The sequence below is a fragment of the Notamacropus eugenii genome, chromosome 1 (genome assembly GCF_028372415.1).
Source record: "Notamacropus eugenii isolate mMacEug1 chromosome 1, mMacEug1.pri_v2, whole genome shotgun sequence".
NCBI lineage: Eukaryota > Metazoa > Chordata > Mammalia > Diprotodontia > Macropodidae > Notamacropus > Notamacropus eugenii.
The window spans coordinates 368,002,113-368,025,712 of NC_092872.1; the positions used below are offsets into that span (position 1 = coordinate 368,002,113).

General features: G+C 45.8%; 3 protein-coding genes across 12 annotated transcripts in view; 2 read left to right on the forward strand and 1 right to left on the reverse strand.

Annotated features, from left to right (window-relative positions):
• The window catches only part of ANKHD1 (ankyrin repeat and KH domain containing 1), a 118,087-nt gene extending 117,382 nt beyond the window's left edge, over nucleotides 1–705 (forward strand). For all 9 annotated transcript variants that reach the window (XM_072630500.1, XM_072630502.1, XM_072630501.1 and 6 more), the window contains one exon: nucleotides 202–705. In XM_072630500.1, the coding sequence (XP_072486601.1) occupies nucleotides 202–261 (60 nt within the window). In that variant the 3' untranslated portion in view covers nucleotides 262–705. The remainder of the gene's footprint in view (nucleotides 1–201) is intronic.
• A 105-nt stretch (nucleotides 706–810) lies between these two features.
• On the forward strand, nucleotides 811–9,931 carry EIF4EBP3 (eukaryotic translation initiation factor 4E binding protein 3). Of its 2 annotated transcripts, none has more exons than XM_072630530.1 (3): nucleotides 811–4,740; nucleotides 5,990–6,160; nucleotides 9,325–9,931. In XM_072630530.1, the coding sequence occupies exons 1-3, from the start codon at nucleotides 4,638–4,640 to the stop codon at nucleotides 9,408–9,410; spliced, it is 360 nt and encodes a 119-aa protein (XP_072486631.1). In that variant the 5' UTR covers nucleotides 811–4,637; the 3' UTR covers nucleotides 9,411–9,931. The 2 variants fall into 2 exon arrangements, with proteins under 2 accessions (XP_072486631.1, XP_072486632.1); XM_072630531.1 differs by lacking the exon at nucleotides 9,325–9,931 and adding an exon at nucleotides 6,588–6,955.
• On the reverse strand, nucleotides 8,252–23,497 carry APBB3 (amyloid beta precursor protein binding family B member 3). The gene is given in 21 exon segments (XM_072630537.1): nucleotides 8,252–8,747; nucleotides 9,075–9,183; nucleotides 9,931–10,133; nucleotides 10,642–10,767; nucleotides 11,245–11,298; nucleotides 11,301–11,403; nucleotides 13,250–13,252; nucleotides 15,388–15,420; nucleotides 15,422–15,492; nucleotides 17,056–17,239; nucleotides 18,582–18,779; nucleotides 18,994–19,109; nucleotides 19,439–19,522; nucleotides 19,854–19,938; nucleotides 20,056–20,170; nucleotides 20,718–20,845; nucleotides 21,312–21,458; nucleotides 21,987–22,047; nucleotides 22,256–22,332; nucleotides 22,449–22,612; nucleotides 23,278–23,497. Coding segments are annotated over 21 exon segments (2,316 nt in total). The 5' UTR covers nucleotides 23,327–23,497; the 3' UTR covers nucleotides 8,252–8,541.
• Between the last annotated feature and the right edge of the window lie 103 nt (nucleotides 23,498–23,600).

Below are 23,600 nucleotides of genomic sequence, written 5' to 3' on the forward strand. Positions count from 1 at the left end.
CACTTTTGTCTGTAAATACAAATCCTTAGCACCAAAAATAATTTCTGTCATCTTACTATTTTTGTTTCATTCTCCTCTTACTGTGCTTTAATATTATAGGGATTTTCCCCGTTGGTGGAAATAATTGCCATTAAATTTGTATTTTGTTTTGTTAATGTGTAACATTCCTAATTGGAATTTATGATTTTTCCCCCTTTTCAGATTTGGCCTGGCACCTGGGCGCCTCATATTGGAAACATGCATCTCAAATATGTCAACTAAATTAGACGGTCTTTTCTCTTTAGCCTTGTTTGGGAAACCTATGACCTTGGAACAACCCTGGGGATTTTTTTTAATGTGCCTAACTAAGCAATTTTCCGTGTGGGCTTTAACAATGGAAACTTGATTGCCCATTGTGTAAGAACAAATTGATTTTCCTATCCAACTGATTCTGTTCTCCAGTTAGTTTAGCCATTTTGAACTTAAAATCAGATGAACTTAGTGCTTTTGGCTAAACAGTACTGAATGCTACTTGTCTGCAGAAAAGAGAACTAGATGATTACATGATTTCAACCTTTTAGGGTGGTAAATACATGTATAATTGTTTACATACTTAAAAGGAAAAAAAAAGTTGAGTAAATTTCATGTCGTATAGTGGCTCTACTTTATGTAGCCTGTATTAATGTGAAATATTTACCTGAATATTCAATAAAAAGATGAACAGTATTTGGAAGTTGGTTGTGATCCTTTCGTTGTTTGCTTATTGTATATTCACTGATGCCTGAGTGATTTCACTGTCACTTGGAATTAGTTGGGAAGTCCCTTAAAGGGATTCCCCTTTAAAGATCTCTACTCAACAGTTGTACCTTGGAATCTGAAAAGGGGAGAGGTCTTTGTTGACTAGTTTTTCAACTTGTTCACTCTACTCAGTAAACCTAATTAGTGTGAGCCATAAATATCATGGCCTTTTCATTGAGTGAAAGCACAAACCCTGACAGTGGAGCTTTATCATCAGGCATTGGTACAATCACCATTTAGTAGATGTGTCCAGAAAATGAGAAGGAATTTGAGTCAGATGACCAGTTTCAGACTAGATTAGCATTAGAATATTTATTTAGATTTATTTTTCTGACGTAAGGCAGGAAATAGGACTGGGGAAAACTCATAAATTTTTTATGGCACTCTATAAAGTGAAAGTGTTTAGTGGGGTGAACTATCCTCAAGAGTGAAAATTGTTTGTAACTAGTAAAGCAAGAGGTAATGCGAAGAATCTAATGCAACTAAAAGTACTAAATACAGTACAATTGTGTACTCATGTTTAGATACAAGTGAATTTTCTGCTCTTAGAGTTTATAAAAGTAGAATAGCAGAACATAATTTGGAGCTTAGAGAGAAGTCACACTTAGATCAACACAACTGGAAGGGAGAGAGGGGGAAAGGAACAGCCAAGGATGAGATAGGGCTGGAGGAAATTCAGTTTTAAACAATGATGATCCTTTAAAAGATTCTCTTGTATCCTGTGAATCCTGAAACTAGGGGACCAAAATTTGGTTGGTCTATGTGGTTTTTCTCTGCCCTGGCTCTAAAGCTAGGGTCTGAAGACACAGCCATACTTTATACTATACAAAATTAAAAAGCCTAAGTTTTATGTCAAACATGCCTCTCTTTCTTTTGTGTACTGGAACACTATGATATTCCAGCCATCAGGCAGAACTTTTTACTGGACTTTAAAAAAAAGACAACTATAATTTTTTCAGTTTGGCAAAAAATAGAAGTTGCCTCCAGTAATTTTTTGATTAGACACTCATTCTCAGATTTCTTTAGCTGACAGGCTTTTTGGAGCTCATGATGTGGTAATACCTATATCTATCTATAGGTAATACCTATTATCTATAAACCTTGCTCCTACTTGCCACTTTAAAAAAGCACCTCACTAGAATTAATGGAGAAAGTTTTGCAGCTTCAGATGAGAAAGTGAGAAGAATAGCATAACTGAATTATATATACTAATAATAAAGGTGATCTTGCATATATAATATCATATACAAGAAGCTGTTTGGTAGACCAGCTGACATACTTTCTTGCCTGTTAGGTTATAATTATTGGAAAATTTTGAGGGAAAGGATCTTTAAAAGTGCTCAGTTTCTTTTACTAAGACTACTTGTTTTTCTATTGAATCTACTCCCCAGTTTAAACCCCTTCTCTCCCCATATACACTCCCATACTACTGTCAGCCTGCCTCTCCTCCTTTCCCTTTTAGTAACTTTAACATTGTATAAAAATAAACTGATCTTGTATAAAAATAAACAATCTTGACTATTGTCAATTATCCCTTCTTGATAGCACATCTGGGATGGGTATATATGGTTACAGAATTAATGGAAATCTTCAGGGATTATATAGTGAAATATTTTGATAATTAGTATTTCCTTTTAGTTATGACTTGAAAGGAAAGGAAAAGGTTATTGTGGGGCGGGGAGTAAGATGGAGATTTGGATGAAAACATCATACACCTGTGTGTTTATTGGAGATACTTTAGGCAATTTAAAAATCTATTCCATTACAGTAAAAATTCATCAAAAAGAAGGCATTATCTTATATTAAGGATTTTCAAGCCCACTTATTTAAAACAAAATAAATTCCATCACAAAAGAGTTTGTAGCAAGATATTTTTAATATCTACAATCTATGGTGCATTGATGGCCTTTTTGTAAAAAAGCACTTTTTTTTTAGTACTGGTACAAGTACAAAGGGGGCACCACCACTCTGCTAAGTAAATGGGAGAAGGAAAAGGTAATGGGAGGTGCTACAAACTATGGGTGAAGAAATTTCATATCCCAGAGAAGCTCTTTCAGTTTGTTGATCTGTTCACTCACCTAAAAGCCAAGGTCTCTGTTAAACCAACTCACCTGCTTCCACCATTACCACTCCTTCCTAGGTAAATCAATAAGAAACTTTTCAGAAGTGCTGCATGCCAGTCAGGGCCAGCTTGGAAAAGGGAGAGACCAGTCATTCCACAGTTCCCATCCAAACAGAATAAAGTGGGTGTGCTTTGTGATTGTGACCTTACTTCACTCAGTTAAGACCTTTGGACTGTTGTTATGCTAAGGCATAACAACTTGATTCCCTAGTTCTTAAATTCATCCTGAATGAATTCTTCCATCATGGTTCCACAGTAGCACTGTGTGGGGTTAAGTTACTGTTATTGCTTCTAGTCATGTAACTACTTGTCACCTGCCCAAAGAGATGGTCACTACCAATTTTCTTCACTTAATTCTAAGGAAGCCAAGTCCTTGGGAATTTGGTCCAGAGAACATGATTTTTTAAGTGAGCATCCAAGAAAACGTACCTAACAGCCTCTTAGATTATGTGACAATTAATTGTTTCCCCTGTGGGGAATGGGAGAGAAAAGGAATAGTTTGGAAACACTTCAAAATCATTCCACTTTAGTTATGGAAAAGGGAATTTTTCACTAAATGATGTTGCATATCCATGGAACTTTTATTTCCTTCCATATTTCTTAAGAAAATTCTCTGCTTTACTACAGGAGGGAGGAGGCACTTTTTCCTCTGACCTACACCCAACTGTTCTTCTTTGTGACCCCTGGTGAGAGTTGGGGGAGAAGAAAGTAGATTATACTGGAAAATGACCAAAGTGTAACAAAAAAAAAAAAAAGCAAGAGGCATCAAAAACTTTTTAGATAATAAATTTTGAGGGGTGGAAGGGATAACTTGTTGAAGAAACTGATCTGGAACTGAGGCTATTATGCATTATTATCTCTTTCCTTTGACCTTTGCAGTAATTCAGCCACAGAAAGGAGAGGATAAATGGTGAGGGCTGAGGTCATCTGGGGCAGTTGGAACCTTGTCAAATCCTTTGCTGTCTCTGAGTCTTTAAAATAAAAAGACTCATCAGGAAAAGCAAAGTGCTTTAAGAAATGTCAGGAAAGTTTACATTTCATCCAAAGAGAAACCTCTATACTCTTGTGTATGGGTGGCAATGAGTTTTTAATTAACTTAGGCTTTTTCCCTGTGAAGCCTTGGATATCATTCAAGTGAGGGAATGAGAGTGAGTGCCTTTAATCATACATCATTGGGAGTATTTAGATGTTCTATAACCGACCCAAGGCCAGTTTTTCGTGGATGGAATGGCTCAATTTCCAAATTATCCCATGCCTCACACAGATGCCTTTCTTGTATACAACTACCACCTACCAAGGCCTATAGGTTTGCTGTCTACTTGTCCACAACTAAATTATTTGCCTCTTGGAGCCTCTGGGATTAGGTTGTCTGTACAACTATTCCCTTCCATAAGGTTAACTGAGTTGATGACATAATTGATAAGGATTTTTAAGTCTACCTTTACCTTCTTCCTTACTATAACATAACATCAAAGATTTAGCTGGCCTTTAACATTAGGAAGGAACCCTGACAATTTTATGCGTTGTTTCAAGATAAAGGACCTAAATGTAAAATTAAAACAGTAAGAATCAAGGGTTAAGTGTGGCTCTGCCTGGGGCCCCACCCAGGAATTAGTAACTTACCTGCCCTGCCCCAGTGGGTCAGACCTCAGTGTTGTTTGCCCCAGGGCAGCACGTGGTTGGGACCCAGCCCACGTAGGTATTTGGATTCCAGTGTTCTCCTCGCCACCTGCTCAACATGTCCACCTCTACTAGCTGCCCAATTCCCAGGGGCTGGGACCCGCTGCCAGACTGCTACAGCACCACGCCTGGGGGCACGCTGTACGCCACCACCCTGGGAGGTCAGCCGCTGGGATGGGGGGGGGCAGGTGGGAGGGAGCTGCGCCCATCCCAGGCTCCTAGCTACAGCTTGGGAAGAGATCCAGCTGGTGGGGGTGCAGGGACGAGAGTTGTAGCTAGTAAAGGGGGGCCTTGGGGGCTGGGTGAGCACGCGCCATCCGTTCTCCTTTTGATCTGGTTCGCAAGGTGAAGTGCCCAGGCTTCAGAGCCCAGGGACCTGCCCTTTCCCTGGACGGAGCCTCACTCCTAGAAACATATACAAGGGCTCTGCACTGTCTGCTCGCCGGAGTTCAGGGTGGCGGCCAGACTGCGAGGACCCCAAACAGTTGGGATGTGTATTTGCCCCAGCCAGTTCCCACAGCCTCCCACTGGGCGAGCAAGCCTGAGCTTGAGATCTCAGTTACTGCAGGGAGGCAGTGAGTCTGGCCTTGGGGCTTCAGAAATAACCCAGGACCCTAAACAGAAGCCTCTCAAAGTAACGTGGGCTTGCTGGTGCCAGGAAATCTCACTTTGTCACCCATTTCTGCCCCCTAGACTCCTTGCCAGGGCCATTGTGGTCCCAGAAGCACGAGGACTGGTTTGCTCTTACTACCTTCCAGCAGTGCTCCGAGGGTGCCAAAGTTACTAGATGTCCACAGAGGCAGACACTAAGGTGGGGGCTGTCAGCTGCTAGGAGTTGGTCAGAGAACCTAAGATCACAAGTTGGTCTCCTGCCCTGTTCCTCCAAGGGAAAACTGAAGGAGCAGAAGTGAAGGAAAAGGCACAGGGCAGAACAGTCCAGCCAAGGTCTCTGGCTGAGCCATTTAGAGACAGAAAGGAATGAGATGAATGCTCTCAGGACTGAGGTGTAGGCTCCTCTTCGGGTGGGCTTCCTACTCTTACCAGTGGACTCGAGGACCTTGTTCTCAGACCCCTCCACCAAACATAGTTCTAGGGGTAGGAAAAACAGGCAGCCTCCCCATCCCTGGAAAAAGGGGTTATCCAGTAAGAGAACCGTGAAGCAGAACACTGTTCGAGAAAGGAAAATGCCCTCCTGTCCATTAGGTATTCTCCTTGAACTAAAGATGGAAGGCATCATCTAGCCCATCCTCTATTTCAGATGAGGAAATTGAGACCCAAAGAAAGTGTCATATTTGCTCAGTTATCCCCAGAGGCAGCCAGTTAGTTTAGGAAGGGGTAGGTTTTAGGCAAGGCCCAGCAGTTCTGTCCCATAGACTCCTGCTCCCAACTTCCATGATCCACTCCCTACAGGAACTATAATCATCTACAATCGGAAATTCCTGCTGGAATGTAAGAACTCACCCATTGCCCGGACACCACCTTGCTACCTCCCCCAGATCCCTGGGGTCACTGTCCCACCACAGGCCCCACTGGCCAAACTGGAGGAATTAAAGGAGCAGAAAGAAAATGAAGAGATATCAGGTAAGAAGGCTTTACAAGAAATGTTAAAGTCATGCATTGGCAACTTAAAGTTTCAGAGGGAAAGAATTAAACTTTATCAAAATATCCCTTTTTGTTCACTCTGGACAATATTCTTGCCTTGGTTTTCTGGCTTAAGTGATAGGGTTCAAAAGGAAGTAGAAAAACAGTTGTTTATAAGGCGTTAAGAAGCAACCTTAATAGTACAAGTTGCCCTGACCTACACAAAACTGCACACCTCCTCCCCAAGAACTCTGGGAATAGACAGGCCAATTCTAAAGAAATTTTGATATTTCAGGGCTGGTCCCTTAACTACAGAGCAGCTTTTAGCTGAAAAGTGTGTAAGGGAGGGAGCCAGGGGCAAGAAGGCCTTAACTGCATGGTAGGGAATTAGGGCAATGTAAACCACCAGGCTCCTCTTTCCCTCTAGATGAAGCACAATTTGAAATGGACATCTGACCTGGAGTATTTCACCCTGTTAACACAAGAATTCTGCCCCAGCCCCTGTGTGCTACTGCCAGGTAGCTCTTTTTACTGCAAAACGCAGGGCCTCGGCTTCCCGTGGCATGAGAAAGGCTTGTTATTTCTAGTGGCTCCTTCAGTTCTCAAAAGTGAGCCCAAGGTGATGGGGGAGGGAAGGTTCAGATTTGGGATGTGGGTAGAAGGTGCTAGTCTACTAATGGAGGCCATGTAGACTTGGAAGTTTCGTGCTGAGCCCTTAATACCCACTTTTTTCTACTGAATTGTGGGATTGGATACTGCACTCTGTCGATGCTTAATAAACACAATGAAAGACTTCCCCTGGGTCACATTTCTATTTTCTCCACCTTATCCACCTTCCTCTTCAGAAGGGGGAAAGGCACTGCAATACCACCCATGGTCTTACTGAAGCTAGAATGAGGAATTCCTGTCCCATAAGACTCTGCTTTTAAGGTTGGGCCTAAGTTCCAACTGCAGTCCCATCCAGCCTGGGGTGGGGAGCAAGGGCGGGCAGGAACTGTATTGTAAACAGCAACAGCTTGGCACCAGCCAAGGCTTGTTCCCTGTTCTGGGATCTGGGTCTCTAGTGTAACTCTGCTTCCATCCCTACTTGCTGTTTTAATATGGGACATCATCCCTCAGGAAGGGGTCCTTTGAGGTTCCCCTTCTCCCTTTGGTATCATTATCAGAGAATGTTAGTAATGGAAGGGACCTTACAAGGATCAACAGTCTAACCATTATTCCGAAGATGAGGAAATGTACTGAGGAATTATTCAGCCAAGGTCATGTAGTGAACAGCAGAGTCGGGGACTCAAACTTGAAGTGTCTGAAAACAAGGGCAGTATTTTCCTTTCTTCAGCAATCAGGAAGGAATCTTTCTGGATTCCTTCCAACCACCTGCCATTTGCTCTCAAGATTCAGTTTCTACTCCAGTTACCCAGTGCTCCCCAGAGGCCCTGATCTCTCTTAACACCTGCTCCAGAGTGACTGCAGCTGCTTAGCCAAGGTAGAGCTCCTTTGGGTTTTTATTTTACATTTCCGCTTTTGGTCAACTGGAGCAAAGGTAGCAGTGAGGGCTGGAGTCAGTGCCCAGCTATCTTCTCCCATGCTACACCCTAGAGGAATCCCGTGGGGATGACCACCCTGACTTGCTTGCTATCCTGGCCCCTGGAGCAGCCTGGCTGTGAGCTGCTCGTTTAGAAACATTCAGCTCTACTGCCTTTGCTGGGGGTTAAGAGCTCAAGCCCTACACATTGCTCCTCTTCCAACCATCTTCATTCTCTCCATGCCCAGTCCTAGAAAAGGGACAAGCTGATCACTTATTTCCAAGCTTCTGTTTTTTCTCATTTTGAAGCCAAACTAAAAAAACATGGCTCCTCAGCTCAGCTATTTGTGTTTAGGTCCTTTTGACCATGTAATTTGAAAGCTGCTACAGGGCAGGGACTTTGTCATATCCAACCCAGCACAAGTTAATATTAAACTATATCTGTAAGGGTGAACAGGAACTAGAGTTAAAATTTCAAAGAAACTGAGAACCTTTGTGGGTAAGACCTATACAGCCTGATGGCAAGTGGTTTGAAGAATAAAAAATGCCCACTGCCCTACCAAGACATGTCACTGGACAATACGTTTTTTATTTATTTGCATATGTCAGAAGTAACCAATGAACTGCCTATACAATCTTCCCTCCCCAGAGTCAGGTCAAAGTCCCAGTTGGAGTTGGAGCAGCTTCTCTGTTAAAAAGGGAACCTCCCTTCCCTTTTTTCAATTCCCTATCTCCTGCCGGTGTCAAGCAAGACAAGCAAACATAAGTCCCTGGACACCAAACTCCACCAGGTCCATTCAGAGATAGTTCAAGGTCTCGGGAGAGATAGGGGTTAATCGAGGAGGAAGAAAATCGGGGGTTACGGAGTTGTAGACAGGCCTGAGACCTCCTCATTCTCCTCTGTAGTAGTAGACTTCTCCTTAGCAGTTTCCCCTGAAGGCAGGCTCCTCCTTTCTGCAATTAACCTTTTCACTCCCACCATCCACTGACTGACCTCAGTCACATGATCCACCATCAGTGATCGATGTATGTCATCAGCTCCATCCCAGTTGTGGTTCCTGAGCTCTAAGAGGAGAAAGGAAAGAAGGTCCTGAGCATAATACAGTGCTTTCCACCCCTCCTCCTTTAAGATTTATGGGAGTGTTTTCTTCACCACAATCCTATGAAGTATTAGTTTGCAGATGAGGAAATCAATTCAGAGAGATAAGAGGCATGCCCATAGCCAGGGTCTGAGCTAGCAAGTGTCTTGATTCCAAGTGCAATGATTATTCAATTTATTTCCACTATATCCTGCTGCCTCTCTAGCAGATTATTCCAGCCCCTGTGCTGGCCACATAGGTAACCAAAGTGGCAGAATATTAGGGCATCCTGGGGTCCCTCAACATGGCTCACCTTGCACCAGCAGTGCCATCCTCTTCCTCACAGGAACTGACAGCTTCTCACTCTTCCACTGTCCCTGAAGCAAGGCTAGGCGCCGGCTGATGTCATCAAACACCTGTTTCTGAATACACAGAAACTCTTCCCAAGTCAGAGCTCTACTCTGCCTTTTCTTCTTCCCTCCACAACACTCCTGTTCCATTCTGGTATTTTCTTCTATTCCTCCTAATCTTTACCATCCAACAAATCCCTTCCTTCCCTCTAGGCTCTACTCCTCCAAAAAATTATAGTCAGTCACCTTGGATAGAAGCAGAGAAGTGTTTACCTCCCTCGAAGACAAAGCCAAGGTAATGTGTGTAATGTTTGGAACACATTCCCAGGGTCTGTTCCACCGTAATGGGCACATAATCAAGTATAATTCTAATAGATGAAGGGGGATAAAAGAAACAAGAGGATGGAATTGGGGGTGGAAAGGGACCTTAGTGGTCATCAAGTACAACCCCCTCATCTTGTAGATGAGGTGACAGGCTCAGAGAGAGATGTTATTTGTCCACTCACGCTGAAATGGAATTTGAACTCCAGTACCTACAATTTCAAATCCAGTGTCTTTTCCACAAAAGAATTCTTACTTCATCTATACTGTGCTGCTTAGGTTTAACTCAGCACCTGCCCAATCTTGTCCCTTCTTTATAAAAAGTACAGAGAATTTCAATGCACCTTTTAGGGGTTGGGGAGAGGGAGACTGAATTTAAGTAGAAGGCACTAGAGATACAAAGATGGATGTGACACAGATCTTGTTCTCGAGTGACTAGCTTATAATCTAGCTAATCTCAACTTCCATCCCGAAACTGTGGGTTCCCCTGGGCCTCACCTGTGTGTGAGCCCGGCAATCCTCCAAAGCCTGTTCCAAAGGTCCCAGAACATCTTCCAGCATTGTTTCACAAGTGACTGAGGAGCTGGCGGGTCCCAATCTCAAAGGAGAAGAGCTTCCCCCGAGTGGGGGCCCTGGAGCCTTTGTCAGGAGAGGTGGTGGTCCCACTGGAGGAGCCCCAGTAAAAGGCTCTGAGGCAGGCACTGAGAAGGTAAATCAGTGTGCTGAGAACAGCACTGAGCATCATGGCCTAACTGGTAAGAAGCCCTGCCCCCAGTTTCCTCCTCTCCCACTGCCCCCACTAGGACCCTTTCCTGAGACTTTAGAAACTAATGAACATCCTTCAGCTTCTCCCGGTCAATGGTCTCAGGACTAGGTAGCTGGAAGGAGAGGAGGTGAAAAGGAAGGAAACTTTTTCATTAAGAAGTGAAAGCCGGGACCCTAAACACTTCTCACAGTTTAAAGCCCTGTAAGAGCAAAAACTACTCATTTAACCAGAAATTATTTGGGGTTTAGAAAGTCTATGTCAAGGTTCAAAGAGAACAAGCCTGAATCCTTCTCACTACAACCTTTTGGCAAGAACCGTCCCAAAGGAAAGCTGTGTCTCTGAGAGAACAGAAAAAGAATGAAAGAAGCCAAAGCCTCCTGCATGAAGGAAAGAGAGGCAGTCTGATCCCCGTGGGAATGGGAACGGGGCTCCCAAGCGCTCACCTTTAGGAGAACCATCCTGGGGAGCAGCCACCCGCTTGGTGAGTGGTGTCCTTTTGTGACTGCCAGCCTGGGTCTGCAACCCATACGAGAACTGTGGCGGGTCATTCCAGCCTCTGTCCTTGTTCCCTGAAAAAGAAAGGAGGAAAGTGAGGAGGGAGGGAGGGAGGAAGCAATCAGAAAAAAGAAAGGAATGTGGAGGTACCGGAGAAGATGAAAACAAAGGAGAAAGAATGAAGGAAGAAAGGGGAGAGAGAAGAGGGAGGAAAAGAGAAGGGGCAAGATGGGGCGGGAGCGCAGGAGGGCACGGGGAGGTGGAGAAGCGAGAGAGGGAGGTGAGGAACAGACGGGAGGAGAGGGGGAGTAGGGGGACGGGGGCGACGAGGCGGGAGGCGCGGAGAAGGGCAAAGCGGATGGAGGAGGGGGAGAAAGGAATGGTTGGGCGAAGATGGAGAGCGAGGATCAGGTGGGAAAGATGGGACCGAGAGCTGTCACGCCCTGCGCCTCCTCACCCCTACCACCACGTGACCACCCCGGAACGGCCCCGCCTGAGTCCTCCGGTCCCGGAGCTGAGAGGGGGGTCCAGAGGCGCCGAGCTCCACTCACCCGGCTTCACGTACAGCTCTGCCATCGCCTCACTTCCGCATGGCCAGCGGGGCGGTGGCGCGTCACTTCCGGAGGCGGGTCATGCCGGGCTCCTCCGTTTGTCATTGGGTCGTCCCGCGGCTCGCCCTCGCGCGCAGCTCCACCCACCCCCGCCCGCCACTATTCGGTCCCGAGCTGGCGAGGAGGAGGTTGCTGTGGCTGTCTCTCGCAGGTTCCGAGACTGGGGGGCAGGTGTCTTAAAGAGGGGTCGAGGGTCGCCTGAGCTGTTTCGCTACCTCCCGTTGGAACGCGCAAGCATTTATTAAGCGCCTATTGTATGCCAGGCACCGTGCTAAGCACTAGGGGTATACGTACATTCAATAGACAGAACCGCCCCAGACCTCGAGGGGCTCACAGTCTGGTGGGGTAAATGAAGAACATACAAACAAACAGGTCCAAACGAGCACTGCAGAGAATAAATCAGCAGTCACCCACAGCGCAGGCCCCGGGATCAGGGAGCTGGGAAGGGCTTCCTGTGTCAGATGGGATTTTAGTTGGGACAGAGGCCAGGGAGAGGCTCCGGGCATGGGAGTCAGCCGGAGGAAATGTCCCCGGAGCCGAGTCTTGTTGGAGGCGCAGCCAGCAGCCTCCCTGGACCGGAGAGGATTGGGGGGTAGGGAGCAAGCTACCAAGGGTTTTGAACGCAATTTCGTATTCAATCCCTGGAGGTGATCGGGAGCCCCGAGGCGGCCCGCGGGCCACGTGCTGGGGTGCCTGGGCCCCCATTCTGAAGTCACACCTCTCTAGCCTCCAAATACTCTCAGGCAGCTTCTCCCTGAAGGACACAGCCTGCCCCAGCAACAACGTTATCTGCCTTCCTGCTACAGCAGCCAGCTGCTCCTGTAGAACTCACCGGGCTTAACCAGCTGTGCACTGACTGAACGGGCTGGGCACTGGGTCATAACGACCAATCATGGATCCTAGACTTCGACATGCCTACACTCCCTTCTGTTAATCATGTCTAACAAGACACTGACGAGAAGCCTGGTTCTTCCTGGTCAGCCCTGACCCTAGGTTGACTTAGTTCAGGCCTAAAACTACATCTCTAGATAGCCCCACCTTGGGCTATTTCCTGATGAATTTGGGGTAAAATACCTGCACAGTAAATACCAAAAGTGCATGTTCCTTTAAGAACTGACCACTCTTTAACCACTCCCTAATCCCACCTCAAAACACCTAGTGAGCATATTTGGCACAAGTAATACTACAGAATATCCTTTATGAACTTTCCCTGTACCCCTTTAAGGTTACAGGTTCCCTAAGAACTCTTGCCTGCTGAAAAGCGTAATCTTCACCTTGACTTCAACAATGCTTGAGTTACTGAACTCTTCTCCAGATGACCTGCCCCTGGTATCCCAGTCCTCATCACAAGCAGCACTTTGGCAACTGAGTGAAGGATGATTATGGTGGGAAGACTTGAGACTGGGAGACTGACCAGCAGGGCATCCAACTGTGAGGCCCTTCGAGGCTGGGGTTCTTTTGCTCCTTTCCCTATCCTTGTTGTTTATCTCAGTGCCTGACACATAGCAGGCACTTAATAAATGTTGGCCTGCACCAGGTCGGTGGCAGAATCAGAGGAGAGAAAAGGCTGTATTCCAGAGATGTTGCAAAACTGAAAACTGCAAGGCAACTGACTGTACATGGGAGTCAGAGAGGTTCCGGACAGTATTACAGTACTCTGGAGGGAATGGGATTTGGAAGGAAAATGAGTTCAGTCTTGGAAATGTTGAGTTTAAAATGTCTACTGAACATTCAGCTTGAGAAGTCTGAAAGGCACTTAGAGATGTGACCCTGGAGGTCAGCAATGGTTAGGGCAGGATAAGTAGGTTTGAGAATGATTAACAGATGGATGAGACTTAAATCCACGGAGGTTGATGAGGTCACCAAATACAATAAGAAAAAGGAAGATGAGAAGGCCAGGGCATAGCCCTGGGAGAGCCCAGTGCCTTCTATCATAAAGAGACACAGACTCTGTGTGCCCTAATGCGTTTACAAGAGAAAACTCAAAGGAGTAACTCATTTCTGTAGCATTTTAAGGTTTACAAAGTACTTTCCTCGAAACAGCCCTGCCAGAATGGTTAGCATAAGTACCTTCATTCCCATTTTATAGTAAGGCAAGTGAAAGAGGTGAAATTACTTTCCCAAAGTCAAGGAGATAAGCCTGGAAGGCAAGTGCAGGGTATATTTTAGCCAGCTGTAGCCTGCAAGAGCCAAATGCTAAATTTTCTTTTTGAACATTTACAATTCAATATTTGGCAATGGCTATAAAGAAGAACCTGATTTATTCTTTTGGTTGTCTAGATGTAAGTAAATGCTAATAATCTTGACTGAATTCAAAATTGTGTCCTGTTTATATTTTCCCCCAGAATACAGTGGTTAAATGCTTCCCAACTCCCAAGTTAGGAGTGCTCTTAACTCTTCTAGGTTGCCGCCTCTCATGTCCCATACCCTGGGCTAGCTTTCCGGTTTGGGGCAGAGCATCCTTAGAGCTTGAAGGGAACTTTTAAAATTATATAGTCTGAGGTAATAACTTGGAGGGCCACTATCCTGAATGGGGGAAAAATTACATCTTTATTTTCACTGTTAACTGAACTCAAGTATTTCCTTCAGCGATGAACATATCTAACAAACAATATACCAAAGAATCCACAGGTTTCACCAGATGCCAAATGGGTCTAAGACACAAAAAAAATGTTAATAATCCCTAATCTAGTCCAATACACCTTTGTACAGATGAGGAAAACTGAGACCAAGAGATAAGTGCCTTACTTCACTTGACAAGGACCACTACACCATGGTCCAAGCATTAGAATCAAATTTGCCTGAATGACAATGAAAGAACTGCCAGAATGACATTCCTATTACCACTCCCCTGCTCAATAAATTCCAGCTGTTCTCATTCACTCTAAGATAATGATAGTAATATCATTTATAAGGTTTACTAAGCATTTTATATAATCCTGTAAGATAGGTACCTTCATTTTGCAGATGAAGGAACTGAGGCTGCTTCTACTTAACCTTATTCAATGCCATCCCAATTAAATTACCAAAAAACTTTTATTGAGCTAGAAAAACAATAACAAAAGTCATTTGGAAAAACAAAAGATCAAGAATATCAAAGGTACTAATGAAAAAATGTAAAGGAAGGAGGTCTAGCAGAACCAGATCTTAAACTATATTATAAGGCAGTAATTATCAAACTATCTGGTACTGGCTAAGAAACAGAATGGTGGATCAGTGGAAGAGAGTAGATAATACAATAAACAATGGTAAACTATTAGTAGTAACCTTGTATTTGATAACTATGAAAATCTAAGTGTTTGGGATAAGAATTCACTATGGTAAGAAAAAAAAATTGCTGGGGAAAACTGGAAAGCACTGGAAAGTAGGTATAGAACAATCTTATACCATTTACCAATATATAGTCAAAATGGCTACATGACCTAGACATAAAGGGAGTTATCACAAGTAAATCAGAAGAACATGGAACATAATATCGATCAGATTTGTGGAATTATTTAGGAATAAACAAGAGATAGCACTGTGGGATGTAAAATAGGTAGTTCTGATTGAATTTAAAAGGTTTTGTACAAATAAAACCAATGGAGCCAAGATTAGAAAGAAAATAGAAAATTGGGGGAAAAATGTTCATAGTTTCTTGGATAAAGGTCCTTTCTCTCAAATACATAGAACACTGAGTCAAATCTATAAGAATATGAATCATTCCCCAACTGATAAGTGATCAAAGGATACGAACAGACAGCTTTTGGAAGAAATCAAAGCTATATATAGTCATATGAAAAAATACTCTAAATTATTATTTTTTTAGAGAAATGCAAATTAAAACAATCAAGATATCGATCATCCCCCACCTATCAGATTGGCTAAAATGAAAGAAGGGAAAAATGACAAATGTTCAAGGGGATGTGGAAAAACTGGGACACTAATATACTGTTAGTGGAATTGTGAAGTGACCCAACTATTTTGGAGCACAATCTGGAATTATGTATATACTCTTTGACTCAGCAACACCACTATTAGGTCTGTTTCCCAAGGTAATCAGGATAAAAGAAAAAGAACCTATATATTCTAAAATATTTATACCAGCTCAACTTGGCAAAGAACTGGAAATTGAGGGAATATCCCACCCATCAATTGAGGAATGGCTGATTAAGTTGTGGTATATGATTGAGATGAAATACTGCTATGCTGTAAGAAATGATGAGCAGGTTGGTTTTAGAAAAATAGTGAAAGGCTTGCATTAAATAATGCAGGGAAATGAAAAGAACCAAGAGAACATTATATACATTAATAATATTATTTGAAGAGTAACTGTGAATTAAGTTATTCTGGATAATAGGAACATTCAAATCAACTAGAAATGCTATCCATCTCCAGAAAAAGAATTGATACATAGAATTATACATTGTATGGTTCCACATATATATCTATAGATATATATCTATATATCATATAGATCTATATCAAATGTTGGCCTTCCCAGTTTTGGGAGGGAAGGAGGAGCAAACTTGGAATTCAAGATGTAGTAAAAAAGAAAATAATTTTTTTGAAACTGAGACTAAAACTGTGACTTGTCACACAATAAGTGTCTGCTTCAGGATTTCAATTTTTTCCTGACTCCAGGTCCCACACTCTGCTTGTTTAGTGGCCCAAAGCAAATGCAGAACCTCTGGCACATAACAGAATCCAATCTCAACCATTCTTTCCACCCCACTCTCCTTCACTCTTCTGTCTAGCTAACCATCCTTCATATGGGATACCCCATCTCCCATATGTGCCCCAGGACAGGATAGCACTTTCTTTACCTCTTACAATACTTAGCTTCTTTTCAAAGATCAGTTACAATGCTTGCTCCTACATGAAGTTTTTGACACCCTCAACTACCAACGCTTCTGCCTTCTCCCCAAAACACCTTATATTTATTTTCTCTATGATACTTATGTTATGTTTTTGTACTAACTTACATGTATAAATATTGCCTCCCCCAGAGAACTGTAAGCTCCCTGAGGACAGGGACTGCTTCACATCTCTTTTATTACCAGCACCCAGAATAGTGCCTGGAAATTAGTATTTAATTAATGGTTGTTGATTGCTCTTGGGAATTAAGTGCCCAATGCCCAGGACTGGCAGGCAGCAATTATGCTCAAGAGATGTATCTGCTGTCTGAACCTCTCAACCCTTTCTGCATGAGGACAGACCTAGTCAAATTTCCCTCTGGATATAGTCTCTCCAAATGAGCCATCTATATCTCCTAGCACCAAGTACAGAAATAGCCACTGACCCCTTCCTTGGCAGCACAGTCACACCCCAATGAGGCCACTCAGATTTTATTTGCACTGATTTTGCTAAAAAGTGTTGCTGAGGTAGAGCCAACTGCCCAGGACTGGACAGGGGCGGGATCATAGGAACCAGGAAGGAAGGGGGGAAATGGGTCTGGGATAGGGGTAGAGGTTACAGTCAACCCAGGTAAGACTAATAAATATTCAATATAAATCATTAATATATTAATAGAGGAGATAGGGATGGGGCAGGCAAGAAGATGAGGGGCAAGTAAGGAAGACGCCACAGGTCACAGGGGCAGGTGAGAATAGGGAGGTAGTGGGATGGCCTGTTGGACCCCTAGAATACGAATGGTGTGAAATTGCTGGCGGGGCCCCCAAAACCTCCCTTTCCCAACCTTGCCCAGCTCATTCTAGGGCATATGAAGTAAAGAGGGTTTTAGTCGGAAGGAGTCAAAGAAGGAGAATACACCTCTTTTACGAGGGGCAGCCCCCGCACCTCCAACTCCACCCTTTAGCAGGGGGAGTGGGAGAGGCAGGGGTCCTCCTGCAGAGTCCACAGAGCTTGTCCTCTTGAGGCGAAGTCGAGCCCGGGCTTGGGCACCCCGGGCCTTCCCTCGGGCTGCAGAGGCCACAAGACACTTCTGATACTGTACCTAAGAAAAGGGATGCAATACAGTACAGTATACCATAATATAAACATTTATTAAGTACCTATTGTATATAGTCCTGTGATAGGTGACATCAAGGAAAGATACCACACCTATACTCAAGCAGCTTACAATCTAATTGTGGGATAAGACATTAACATAGATGGCTACAATGCACAATATTACATAAATATATTAAAGAGTTATAAAACCAAAATATTCTGTGAGGTCTGGGACGAAAGTTGTTACAAAGCAAGAACATCAGGGAAGGATAACTGGACTATATGCCATTTAATTTGGGTTTTTAAGATTGGGTAAGATCTCAACATGTGAAGAAAGGGAAAGGACAGCATTTGAAGCAGGGAATAAGGTGAGCAAAAAGAGTCAGGAGATCAATCACATTGTGTGTTTGGTGGATAGAGAACAGTAGTTTGACTCGACCATAAAATGCATGAAGGAGAGTGACATGAGGTAAGGCTGTAAAAGTGGAGTGGACCATGTTGTTAAGGCCCCTGAATGCCAGGCAGACTCTGAACTCTACTTGAGGGCAAGAGGGAGCAACTGAAGCTTTATGAGGGGTCAAGTGACAGTATCAGATCTATACACAAGATTATTCTGGCAGGAATATGCACAACAGACTAGAGCCATCCAAAGATGGCATCTGTCTCCAAATAACAGAGGCAGGACAATCTCCAGGGAGGCTACTACCTTCAGGGAGATGATACTGAGGACCTGTCCTGGTGGGGGTACAATGAGATTAGAGAAGAAAGATGTATAAGATATGTTGTGGAAGTGGACTATGAACAGGATTTGATCACTGACCAGATGGGATGTGAGGAAAAGAGAAGAGTTAAAAGATACTCCAGGGTTATGAAAATAAAGGGCAGAAGAAGAGGGGATGGTCATGATGAGGAGTCAGGGAATTCTCCAGGTAACAAGGATGGTGGGAAACAGGAATCTGAGAAAGAATAAATTAGTAGGAGATAACTAGGGGTGTGGAAAGGACAGCTTTATCCTATCTGACTACTATTAAGCTCCTTAAAGCTAACTCTGGAGAAAGGACAAAGGCTACTGTCAGCTGATGTCTGTTTGTCTGATCATCTACCGATGTGTGCTGCTTGAAGCATAAGGCCCACGCAGGCCTCTAATGGCTCTTTAGACTTTTTTGTTGCCTATTGCTGATTCCCAACTAAAAGGAAGGAGTTCATGTTGGCCAAGGAAGCTCTAGCGATCAAGAAATTTATGTACCACAGTTCAGGAATGAAACTCCAGAAAATACCATCCTTCCCTTCCCAGGGCTCCCCCCCCCCCATGCCTGATCAAGTTCCTCCCCACCCGCAAAGCTCACCATGCATGCAGCCTGAACAGCCTCAGATAGTGCACCAGCATGGGGCTGGCACCAGAAGGCAGCACACTGGAACCGTTGGTGACCAAGGTCAGCAATGAGTCCAAAAGTGTGGGGGTCATGGCCAACACCAATGAAGGTCACATGTCGTACTGGACATTGCCACAGTGGCTCTTCTTCTGCACCCAGTTTTGCCTGTCCCTTTCTCCCCACCCCCAATATGCAATTATCAATGGGGGCTGGCCCCTTACTGAAGGCCTCCCCCTCCCATGAATGATCTCCCCTCACCCAGAGACCTGGCCTCAATCCCTGCCTCAGTACTCCACACATTAATGCAAGATCTTGGTTTCCACCCCTTTCCTCCTGAAACTGAGATCTCCTCCTCTAGCATTTAATGGTTGACAATCCCTGTTACCTGGACAGGTAATGCAGTCATGAGTGAATCAGAGACGCTGAGTATAGTTGGGGCCCAGGAATGATGGTCCCCCTGGGAAGTCAAGGCCCCAATGGCTTCATTCAGCACATCCATCCCTGGGGGGGATACATCCATTGCAGCTTCTATCCTGGTCCAGAGGGATAGGAGTCTGGGGGGTGGACCTCAGGGACACTTTTAAGAGAAAAGGAGTTCGGGCCCTCTGGCTCACTTTGGGCCCAGAGAAAAAGTGAACAGGGTGACCAAGTAAATATAAATCGTGGGGTTGGGGAGGGAGAGTCAGGGCCTCAGGCTTTATACTGTTAGACCTTACATGGAGACAACAGACACTTCAGAATCTCACATTGTATTTCTAGTCCCAGGTATACTCCAGTCTCCTCCACCCAGCTGTGTCTTGGATTTTCCCACTGCCCCAGCAGTTTCTCACCCATGGCCTTGCTAACTGGTAGGGTCCCAACGTAGAGAGCCTCATACTGCTGGGCAGCCTGGCTCACCGCATCAAGAAGCTCCACTGAGGGGTAAATAAAATCACTGTGGCCCCCTCAAATGCTCAAAGTGAGCATTCCTCCCCAAACTATCTAGTGCAGGTGTAGCATTGGAGAGGAAGGCCTTCCTACTCCCAACTCTGAAGTCTAGAACAAGGCAGGTAGGGCCTGTCACTTTTAGGGCCCTTCGCTGAGAAACAAACAGAAAAAGCTGCTCACAAAGTATGGGTGAAACACCTGGGACTACTTTCCCTCCCACTATAACCTTCCCCCAAGCTACCCACCCAACCCCACTAAACTTATTTTCTTGGCCTTGTCCCTGTGGTCTCTACTCTTTACCCCATTCTCTAGCTATACCTTGCCTGGGTAGATCCTCAGGGGAGATGGGGTCCAAAGAACATCGAGGAGGCTCACCACTCACCCCAGCTCTCTCTGACAGAATCTGCAACATAAACACTCTGGGGTCGGGGGTGAGAGATCAGGCCAGGGGAACTCTTGGGACTCATGTCCCCATTCACCTGCAGTTCCCTCCTACCGTTTCCCCTTCAGGGCCCCTCACCTGGGCACACAGCCCATGCAGGGCACTGGCAATGGCCTTGGCTGGGACATCACAGCGAAACACGTGGCATTTCAACATGCAGGTGTCCTTGTCACCCGCCACAAAGGCGAAGTCCCTGTGAGGGAGTAGGGATGGGTTTGGGAAGCTGAGTGATGGGAATGAAAGAGAAAGACATTGGGAGGAGGGGAAAGACAGAAGACAGGATATCTAGAAAAAGACAACAGAGGTCTTCAGAGTGAAAGGGAATGGAAGGAAGTGAGGGAGGAGAATAGATGGGGCACTTGGCCCTGGAACTCACCTGTCCCTGATCCAGAAGCATGTGAAGAGCATAGGGGACAGTCAGCCCAGCCCTTTCCTGCTTCATCCCCATCCTTCCCAATCCTTTTAGAGGCAAGAAGTAGCTCAGTTTGCCCTCCCCCAGCAGGTCCATGCCAGAACAAAGAGGGGAATCAGCATCTAGGAGGGTCAAATCTGAGAGAAGTCTGAGACTAAGGTCCAGCACGGCAAGGTCAGGGGGCCAGGGTCTGAAAGGGGTCTAGAATCAAGGTCCAGCTTGGCAAGGTCAGGGAATCAGTGTCCATGGGGGTCAGTGTCAGAGAATCACTCCTGGGGGAGAGGGACTTCAAATCTTCAGGAAAATCAGTTGTCCAGGAATTTCTCACCGGCCATTGGTGCTGCCCACACCCCAGACTCGGATGTGCACAAGGGGCTGACAATGGATTAGGCTGTGGTCCAAGGGATTCACCAGACTCATCATGTCTTTCTTCAGAATCATCAACATGTTCTGACCCTACAGAGACCCCAGGGGAATTAAGGCCTCCTGTGAGTAATGAATGACTTATAGGAGAGCTCTAAGGGGACACTGAGGTTGAGAATGGTTTCTGGGAAAATAGGACAGGGAGGTGAGTCTAAAGGGCCAGATCAAGTTCTATGTGGGGAAGGAGAAAGAAAAAATCAGATCAAGTTCTGTGTAACCCTAGGATCACAGTACTTAAAGTGGAAGGGGATTCAATCGAGATGTAGTCTAAAAGAATGGAGAAGTACCATTTGTCCAACATAACACACAAGTAGTAATAGGGATTTGAACCTTTCCAGATGACTTCAAAAAACTTAGTGTCCTTTGCTGCCTCTAAGCTTGAGAGTCCCTATCGAGGGATATTGGCCACTTCTATCTAGCCTCTGAGTCCTTCTAATCCAAGCCACAGAAGAGGGGAATTGAGAAGAAAGAGGAACAAGCAGTTAATGGGTAGACTCACCTCACCCCAGGCCCTAGTAGGTGGGTGGTTTTGACCCCGGCTTTGTGCCAGCTGTTGAATGCAGTTATTGACAGCAATGCTACTCTTTCCAGGTGCCAGGTCCTCCTCGGGCACCTCCACCCAGCCCAGAGAACGTACTGCAAAGCACTGATAGATAATAGGGCCAGGTAGGAAAAGGTTAATTGGGGAAGGGGGGATTTAGGAGTTGTAGAAATGAGGAGCCTCCTCTATAGATGGGTCCCTATAGTTATCACAGAAACATCCTACATTTATAGAGGGCTTAATTAGATGTTTTACAATGTACTTGCCTCATGAAACCATGAGAAAGATAGTAGAAGCCTCTACTTTAGGGGTGAGAAAATTAAGGTTCAGAAAAGTTAAATGTTTTGCCCATGGGCACATAGCAGGTATCAGCATCATTCTACCAAGAAAGCCCATCATCCCCTATGAAAGGAGGGGACCAAAGTGTAGCACATGATGCCCACTTGGCTCTGGAAACACAAATAATCCCTTTGTACCTAATGATAGGCTCTCCCATGACCCTTCCCTACCACCCCACACCCAGATATCATTTTGGTCCAGGCTCCAATTCTAAGGGCTCATTAATATCTGCTTTCACATTCCCAGGGGATCCCTGGTGCTCAAAAGTAGGCACTGGTACCCACCACCCTCTACCTTGGAGCCTGGTTCCACGTTTCGGATGTAGGCTTCTTCCCCATACCAGGGTAGAGAAATCCTGAAATAGAGCAGGGCTGGTGAGAGCTCTCCATAGGGAAGAATACCAACTCTCTTAGAACACAAAGAGTTGAAAACATAATTCTAACATGGCAGCCAATGAGCCAGATGATTGACTGTGGCCATTTAGCCACAGTTGCCCTCTCCTCCCCCTGCCTCCTGATAGGGAGTTCAGCAGACACTGAAATCCACATCCTTATCCTGATTACCTTCGGTCCAGTGAACTTTCCAGGCTAGAGAAGGATCTCCCTTTGGGGGGTCGTAATCCCCAAGCCCCTTCTGTGCCCTGTGGAGAGGAAGGTCAACTTAAGTCACATGAGTAGATCAGGGACCCTAACAGGAGGATTACTATTCCCTCCAGACCCAACAGACATTATCAATCTTTCCCCAACTTCCACATACCGAGTCAGGTGGTATAGAATCCCCAGGTTCCCAGACTGGGCGCTGCCATTGAGTACTGCCACTGGATACATGCCAGTAATAGGTGCCAGCAGCATCATGGATCTTCCGCCACCCAGGAGGCAACCCTGGCTCTCCCTCTAGGCTCTGGTCACCCCACAAGTCATCTGTAAGAACACCATGGTCAAGAGCGTAAACTAGAGTATTCAGACAAAACGCAGTCCCAGCCCTGTGCTCAAGAAGAGCCAGAAAGGGCCTTAGAGATCATCTCACCCACCTCTCTCATTTTGCAGATGAAGAAAATAATGCTCAAAGAGCTCAAGTGACTTGCAGGGTCACATAGCTAATAAACAATCAAACTAGGGACTCCTTTCCAAGGATCCTTGACCTGGGGGTCTAAATTATTTTTAGTTTTATAACTTTATTGAAAAATAACTGCTGTGTATTTTACTGTATCATCAAAACACATTATTCTGAGAAGAGGTCCACGGGCTTCACCAGGCTACCACACAGGTCCATGCCAGGTTCAGAATCCCCGAGCCTCACACACCAGGCTGCGCCTAGGCCTGGGATGGGAGGGGACGACCACGACGGGGGGGAGGTAAGCGGAGTTCGAAGCTCAGCCCGGACCTCCCCGGAGCTCTGCGGCTGCACCTGCAAGCGGCGTCTCTGGCCGGCGTCAGCTGCTCCCGCTACCTGCCACCGCCTCCCGCCTCGTCCTTGGGCCCCGCTGGGGCCCGCCCGGCTCCCCTCCCCACCAGCCCTGGCTCCCGCGGCTCCCGCTCTCCGCGGATCTCCCGGGTCGCCCACCACAGCCCGGACCCCCACGCACCGTCGCAGTTGACCAAGATGATAGCTAACATGTAGTCCTTGCCCAGCATGGCCCCGGCCCCGGCCGCCCGTCCTCCCTGCCAGACCTCGGGGATGCGGCTCCTACAAGCCCGGCCCCTCTGCGCCAGTGAGCCGGGCCAGAGCCGCAAAAACACAGGGCGGAGTCGGGACCCGGCCCGGGCGCGGTGAGCTCAGAGCCGCGGGAGTGCGGCTTTCGCAAGCACGCACGTGCGCAGGCGTGGGGGGGGGGGGGGTTGCCCCCCGCTGGCTGCGCGTGCGCGCCTGTGCACGTGGGCCTCCAGGAGCCAGGGCCCCTGCCTTGGG

Excerpts from the sequence above, each read along its gene's own strand:
- EIF4EBP3 (XM_072630530.1), top strand. The coding sequence starts at position 4,638 with ATGTCCACCTCTACTAGCTGCCCAATTCCCAGGGGCTGGGACCCGCTG. Across the intron at positions 4,741-5,989 it reads GTACGCCACCACCCTGGGAG|GAACTATAATCATCTACAAT; the intron begins GTCAGCCGCTGG and ends CACTCCCTACAG. Across the intron at positions 6,161-9,324 it reads AGAAAATGAAGAGATATCAG|GCTCTACTCCTCCAAAAAAT; the intron begins GTAAGAAGGCTT and ends CCTTCCCTCTAG.